The sequence below is a fragment of the Drosophila obscura genome, unplaced genomic scaffold (assembly GCF_018151105.1).
Source record: "Drosophila obscura isolate BZ-5 IFL unplaced genomic scaffold, ASM1815110v1 contig_84, whole genome shotgun sequence".
Lineage (NCBI taxonomy): Eukaryota > Metazoa > Arthropoda > Insecta > Diptera > Drosophilidae > Drosophila > Drosophila obscura.
Genome location: NW_024542877.1, coordinates 964,654 through 972,530, shown reverse-complemented (window position 1 = coordinate 972,530; position 7,877 = coordinate 964,654). Strand labels below are relative to the sequence as shown.

The following is a 7,877-nucleotide window of genomic DNA, read 5'->3' as shown; positions in this document are numbered from 1 at the left end:
AAGAAATAAAAAAAAATAATAAATAAAATAAAAAAAAAAAAAAATGATAATAATTATAGATTAAATATTAATACCAGATAAAGTAATTTATGGACCTATTTTTCAGCATATTTTACACATAAATTTATGGCATATGGAACTTTGAAGAGCGATCGCTGCATGGCTGAGGCAACCTCTGACCAAGAAACCGTGGAGTAACTGCAAATAAATAAACTAAAATTAATGTGATATTAATTGCAGTTAGCTGACATCTCCTGCCAATTCATTGATGCCATTACTGACTGAAAGGCGAGCTAAGCAAAGAGGAACCCAACCCAAACCCAATACACATGTAGAGCAGCTCGTGCTAGATTTCATTCATTCATTCATTCATTCAAATCTCAAAAGAGTTCTTGCTACTTGTTCAAGTGTCTGATCCGTTGATCCTTGGTTTTGATCTGATTTCTTAGCCCAGTGGCTTGGGCCAAGAGTTAAGCCTCATTTAGGCATGGCCCAGCGTGGACTTTGCTGCTCCGATCTCCGCTGGCAATTACATATATTTTTGGGCATACTTAAGCTCTTTGCTCTGCGGCCTATCGTGCCGCAGGCTGTGCTCTCTGCGCTGTCTGTGCTCCTTGGAGTGGACGCACTTCAGGCCACAATGAGAGCCACTTAAGTGTGCGCTTTGTGTCTAAGTCCTTAAGCGCTTAAACCGCAAAATGGAAACCAGGTCAAGAGGCCTGAGACAACGGCTGTGAGCACTCTGGACTCTTGGACTCTGGTTAACACTTTCCAGAACCGCTTAGCCTGAGCTACAGCTAAGCCCTCCGCCCACCGTCCACCGTCAACCACAATGAGATGATCTCCTGCGCATTGCGGCTGACAGAAATTGAGTTAATTTCATTCATGACTCGAGTTCTGGCGGTGGTTCTGGTGCCATATTGTCCGCATATCAACATTTGCCCGGGCCCCAATGAATGGCATAAGGACAACATCTGTTGTTGCTGCTGCTGCAGAAACTGATTCAATTACAGATTGAAACGGGAACGGCAACGGGAACAGTTGTTCAGTTGCCCCCCCCAAGCCCAGGCCTGGCCTGGCCGCACATGTGTTTCCAGGACATTTTCCCATTTCCCTGATGCCAGTGTCTGTCTCCACGTGTGTCCCAGCCCGGCACTCTCTGTCTTTCTTCTTCTCTGCTGTTTTGACTAATGCACTCGGGGTGGCCTCAGCTCAGCTCAGCTCTGCTCTCGGCATTGAGTCATCAAACGCTCGGCTCTATGACCAACAGAATTTTGACAGCTCTTGGCCAGGCCATTCAATGAGGACGGCACTCCAGGAAGCGTTTTCTGCAGTTTTGCATTGCCATTGATTGAGTCATCCTTGCCGTCCCGCTTGTCCCGCTTTGTTCGCTCTGCCACTTCCCCTGAAGCTGCATTGAACTTGACAAAATGAGTATCGGTGTGGTTCGGTTCGGTTCTGGGTTCTGGGTCCGGGTCCCAGCTCCCTGGCCAGGTGTGGGGTCCTTCAGGGAAGCGCACTCACAATGACAACGCCACTCGCCAGCCAGTGAATGGCCACACGACGGGCATCGCATCCCGGAAACGGCTCAATCATTGCACACCAACTGATCCAAACTCGCGAACCAAAGTGGAGTGGGATGTGGGAATCAGTTGACAATTAAATAAATTCAAGCTGGTCAAGCAGCAGCCAGCTCGAAATTTCACAATTTCTTTGCCTAGAAAATGTTTAAATTTCATAAACGTTGCAAAATCGAAGGAAAGTAGTTGGAACGATCGGTAAAACTTTCCAAATTGGACTACCAATAAATGGAGCTCTTTGAAACGAAAACGTCTGTTAAAATGTATCCACCAATCTTTTGTTTTCCATGGCACACCAATAGATTATCTGCCGAATTATGAAGGAAAATTATTTTCAACATTTAAACACATTTAAATATATTTAAATAGATTTTACACTGAGTCAGAGATGCTGTAGTTTGAACAGAAAGAGAAACCGAAACAGAGGCAGCCGAAGGCCTCCCCTAATTATAATTAATTTTCATAATATTTCGCAATTTCTTTAAGTTAATTTAAATAAGCAAATAACAAATGAGAAACAGTTGCTTTTACTTTATCAGGTTGGATTTGCTGAGTTCAGTGCATTACAAGGAACCTCTTTAACGTCTTTACGGCTATCAAAATGGCTATTAAAATGTCAAACTTCTTGCTTTGAAATTTGATCTGTGAAGCTACTCTTTTTCCTATTTATTTATAATTATTTGTTATTTATTTATTTTCCTTTACTGCTCGCACGCAATCAGATACATATTGATATGCCTATTGCGAGTATCTGCCATATGAGGACTCCCAGACATTTGCTCAATTCAATGCCCATTTGAAGTCCCAGCTAACATTAAATTACAATTTATTTATAAATGATTTCCCTGCCAGCACATGCCAAAACTGCCAGATAATAGAACATAAAAGTTTCCATTTTATGGTAGTTGCTTGCAGCCATTAACCCTATGCCTGGATCTGTACGGCGGTCATCAAAGCGCCCACCACAGTGTCACGCATGAAGGTCATCCGAGTCTGTCCTAAAAGGGTTTTCACCCGCCATAAAAAACTAAACGAATGTACACAAACATCCGGCTGGCAGCCTCAAAAAAAAAAGAAATGGCAATGGTGCTCGCATTGGATTACTGATGATCGAACCATCGAAGCATCGGCTGGACGGTGGGACACAGGTACAGAGCACAAGGCACAAAGTGCAGGAGGCAGACGTAATTAAATTGGTAACCGTAGCCGTTGGCGGCGGCGGCGGCGGTTTGGTTCGGTGTCGGTGTCGGCGCTATTTGCCTAGCGCAAAAAAGGACAATGACCAAACAGAATCGATGTGTGTGCTGTCGGAAGGAAGGACGAGAACCAGGACCTGCTGCATGGCCTTTTTTTTACGTTTTGTTGGGATGCTGCGCACCCGAACGGGTTCATTAATCGTGTTTGGCAACTGTGAAAACGGGAAAGGAAGTGCGCAAGAAACCGAAAGGATTTCCGCTTTGTTCCCCCCCCTCACCATCACCCCCACCCCTCAGCACATCTCATCTCGTTCCGTTTCGTAATCCGATGCTCGTTAATCGATGATCGAGCGAGGCGGAAGATCGGCTAGGACACCAACCAAAAGTGAAAGCCGACTCCCCAGCGCAGCATCCAGTTAATCATTGCAAGCCAATGACATGGCGAGAATTGCGCATATAAAACTGAAAATAAAGATCGCGCTGCCAGAGCCTGATCAGATCCAATTGCGATAAGCTGCTCTCGATTGGCGGACAATGGCATTTTCATTTGTCAGCCGCTCGTTGCGATCGTTGCGATTAATCGCGTTACAAATCGCCGCTGCGAGTGCCCTCACGAAATGAGGTGTCGACTTAAGTGAGCAAAAGGGCAGGAGATCTCCAGCTCTCCAGCACCAGCACCAGCTCCAGCTCTCCAGCTCTTACGTCTCCTCTATCGCTGCGTAATGCTAACAAATATGCGTGGGTCCCAGACAATCCAGCGATCGGAACAGCACAATGCCTTTTGCCCTTGGTCGGTGCTTGGGGCGGCATCAATATTTTGACACTGCCCATCGGTTTTGCGGCTACAGATTGCGTCGCATTAGCGCATTACCCAATGCCCAATGAGAGGGGCCAGATAACTGCCAGATATCGAAGATCGAAGCTGCATCGGAGCTGTGTGTTTCCTTCTGTGGCATGGGGGAAGTTTGAGTGCTGTACGAGCATCTTTGAGCTGCCAGTGAAGTTCTCTTGTGTCGTATACATTATTGAAATATTCTTTATTCAAAATACCAAAATAAATCAAACCAGAATGTGCTTCAAATTAATCATTTGTGCAGCTCCATTGGCCGCTTGCGTTGGCGTAAGTATATTTTTCATATTTTTTGGGTTTCATTCAAACCATGTGACTTAATAAATATTACAGTAGATGGAAAAAAAAAATTAGAAATCACACTAATTGGCTAGGCAAAAAAAAAAAAACAAAAAAAGCAAAGAAGAAAACAGAAAGGGTTCTTTTTGAAACGATAAAAAAGAAGGAAAAGAAATAATTATGGCGGCACCCATATGGGGGGCACACACAGTTTTTTTGCGTAGCATAGTGGGGATTAGGATCCGATATAGGCGCACCACCAGCGGTTATGACCAACAAAAATGGGTGTAGTAAACATTATAACATAGGCAAAAAAAAAAAACATGAAGCGATTTACCCAGTGGTTTGGGACCCATCACTCACGTGGTTGACTCTCTGGCTGACTGGCGGCTACTAACTGTTCGGTTTCATTTCGTTCAGGATCGGTTCGGTTCAGTTCGGTGCGGTTCGCTTTCCTCATCGTTATCCTCCAGCATATATACAGAGTTGGATCGTCTGGTGGTGTTGGTGTTGTTGTTGTTGTTGTTGTTGTTGTTGGTGGTGGGTGTTGGGTGGTTGGATTAGATAGCCCTAAGCGACAGTCGCGTACTTGCGCTTCTCCAATGAGATGTTGAAGCCATTCTCCAGCTTGAGAATGATGTCGGCCTGCAGCTTAAAGTCCGCCTCCGTGTCGGTCGAGTGGACAATGTAGTTGCGCACGATGGTGGAGAGCAGCACCTTCAGCTTGAGCATGGCATACTTGCGGCCCACACAGCTGCGGGGACCGGCACTGAACGGAATGAACGAGTAGTAGTGCCTGTTGGCCATGCGCTCGGGCAGGAAGTTATCCGGATCGAACTTGGTCGGATTGGGGTAGATGTCGGCCCGTCGGTGCACACAGTACTGCAGCACAATGACGGTGGTGCCCTTGGGCACGGTATAGGGGCCGCTGGCCAGCTTCAGGTCGTAGTCGAGGCGGCGGGCAATCAGTGGTACTGGTGGATACAAGCGCAGAGTCTCCAGAATGACACGCTCCAGGTACTTCATTTCGGCGGTGTCGGCGAAGGTGCAGTCGCGCAGCATGTTGTCGCCAAAGATGGCCTTCTGCTCGGCAAATACCTTCTCCTGGATGTCCTTGTGGATGCCCATCATGCAGAGGGCAAAGCTGGAGCCGGCCGATGTGGTGTCGTGACCCTCAAACATAATCGTGTTCACCTCATCGATGATGTCCTTCTCGTTCCACTCGATATCGGGATTCTTTGCCATCTCAACCATGGCATCGAGCAGGGCCAAACGCCGCTTGGCGCCCACATCGTTCTCATCGATGTCATCGAGATCGTCGCGCAGTCCCTCCTTCTTGGTGGCCGGCGTCGCCACGGCCTGCACCTCCTCGACAATGGCGCGCGACTCCTCCTGGAAGTTCTGCTTGCGATCCTTCACCACCTTGCTGGTCATGCCCAGAATGATGTTCATCATGCGGTCACCCTTCTCGCGCAGCTTGGTGAACTTGTAGATGGAGTCCAGGCGGTACAGCAGCTTCACCTGCCGCTTGTGGATGATGTCGCACATGTCGACCACGGCCTGGGCATACTCGAAGCTCTTGTTGCCATCGGGCAGCTTCTTCACACCCATGGCAGTGGACAGCAGAATGTCGACGGTGGTCGTGGACATGTAGTCGTGCACATCGAACGATTTGCCCGTCTCCAGGCCCATGCGACCCACAACCGTCTTCGAGTGTTCGACAAAGGTGGGCACGAAGCTCTTCAGGATGCTCTGATGGAAGGTGGGGGCAATCATTTTGCGATGGTGGCGCCAGTGGTGTCCGTTGCTGATCAGCAGACCATCGCCGAACCAGGGCTTGAAGTAGCGATACTCCTCGGCCTTGGTCAGATGCTGGTGTCCGCTCAGTATCAGCTCAATGTCGTTGGGATTGGTGAGGAAGACAAGCAGGACATTGCCCAGCCATGTCTTCATCGTTTCGCCGTACTTGTTCAGGTAGCCGAGACCCACATTCAAAATCTCGGCATTGCTCAGGCCGGCGACCATGTGAGCCTGTCCCAGCAGCGGCAGTCCCGGCGGCGACGGTATGTTGGCCACCATGCGGTATTCGCGGGTATTGCGGCGCCAGTACTCGTACAGTCCCAGGGCCACTATGGTGCCCACCAGGGTGGTGAGCATGGGACTGAAGCCGAGTCCCGATGTCGATGTGGCCGCATGTTTCAGCGTCTCCTGCACCGTGTCCACTGTCATTGTTAGCTGCGTCCTTCCTTACGGTCTTCCTTCCTAGTCCGCTAATCCTCTGGTTGGGCTCTAGGTGGCACTGTTGCGTCTCGCTGTCAGTGCTCAACTGTGGTGCTAAACGGGCCGATGGTTCAATTTTATGCCCGCCGGCCACTGCCTCCGACTGCTCTGGGGGCAAGCCAAGAGTCAAGCGTATTCCGGGCCGGACCGTGCCGGGCCCATCGGCTGGCGGTGAATTAGCAAACCAAATCCATGTCACGTATTCGTGATTGCCCTTTGGAAGCTCGGAAGCACTTGCCCGAGTCGTAATTGTCGGCGATGGGTCGATGGTTCGATCGACCGATCGCTCATTGATTTTGCAACACACACGGCCATGGAAAGTGAGCGCGCGCGCGCACACTCTCTTCCGAGTGCTTCCTGCGGAAGTGCCCAGCAGAGGCCGGCAGGATGCTGGCTGGATTCCGTGCTGGCTGGGAATGGGTATGCAAAGTGGTTCTGCGGTTAGTGGCTGATGACTGATGGCTGTTCGCTACCTGTGCCTGTTGCCTGTGATTTACCTGCTGCTTGTGCCGAACGGAAGTGGGTGATCTGCCTCGGCGCTGTTGTTCCCCGTTTTCGGGTTGATCCTGTTTGCCGTGCCGTGTTTTGCTTTCGCTTTTCATTAAATTCAATTTCGGCGCTTTTGTTCGCAACACCTGAACAAAAATTCAAAAATTCAAAAATTACAACAAAACACAAAGGCCATGGAACTGCAAACAAAAGGAAGGAAGCTGTCGCTTTTATTATCCTACAGTGGAATACCTTCTCCTCCTCCTCCCACTGCTGCTGCTGCTGCTGCTTGCCAGAGGAATCTCCATGATCTCCGTTTCTGGTGTTTGTTTTTTTTTCAAGTGATCCTTTTTACTATTTATTTTCATTGGCAATTGGATTGGATTATTTCAACAGAGTTCCACAGAGCGCGTGTTCAGAGCGTGTGCACTTCTCTTCTCTTTTCAGCCTGAAAGTTATTATGTAAACACATACATACATACATATGTATGTTTGTATGTACATGCACAGCACAACGCCCAGGCCTAAATTTATCCAATTGTTTTCTAGCAATTTCATTTTAAGCTGACCCCCAATCACAGCCCAATGACGCCACGTGGCAATGGAATCTGCGTGGTATAATTTAATAAGAAAGAATCCAATTCACATTCCAAAATATATCCAATACAATTCTGATTCGCCCGTCTGCATCTTTTCTCAGTGTCATCGATCAGCTGACCCATTTCGACAATGCCCTGCTTGCACTGCTTGCACAAAACGTGAGTTCCAATTTAAATTCAAATATGAAAATTTAAAGAAAAGAAAATCCCACACAACAAGAGTTGATGATCGGCCATGCCCATGGGGACAGGGTCTGTTCTGTTCTGCTGTCCATTTTGAAGAAATTTCAATCTCTCTAGTTGATCCTTGGCACTGGGTTCGGGGGATCAACACAACTTTTGGAGGTGAGGCCTGCGCACTGGAAAAGGGTTTGAATAGTTTCCATAAATCGCATTGGAGGCCACAAGGTTACCTTTGCCCTTTACCCTGCAACCGAACCGACACAGTTCAACCAACGCAACAAAATAATTCAGAACCATCTAAGAGGTTCCATACCCCACAATACTATCATCACCCTGTTTTTTTTCTTTGTTTGTTGTATTTAAAAGGTAGAAATAGTTTTATTGCATTTTTGATTAAATTGAACGGTCTTCTCAAAACATT

The 7,877-nt window shown here is 47.9% G+C and overlaps 1 protein-coding gene across 1 annotated transcript; it reads right to left on the bottom strand.

Annotated features, from left to right (window-relative positions):
* Positions 1–3,794: 3,794 nt before the first annotated feature.
* Positions 3,795–6,243, bottom strand: LOC111069042 (cytochrome P450 4g1). The gene has a single exon (XM_022358921.2). The coding sequence runs from the start codon at positions 6,132–6,134 to the stop codon at positions 4,476–4,478; it is 1,659 nt and encodes a 552-aa protein (XP_022214613.2). The 5' UTR covers positions 6,135–6,243; the 3' UTR covers positions 3,795–4,475.
* Positions 6,244–7,877: the final 1,634 nt, after the last annotated feature.

Bases quoted from the DNA above. Each gene is read 5' to 3' on its own strand.
- LOC111069042 (XM_022358921.2), bottom strand. From the start codon at position 6,134: ATGACAGTGGACACGGTGCAGGAGACGCTGAAACATGCGGCCACATCG.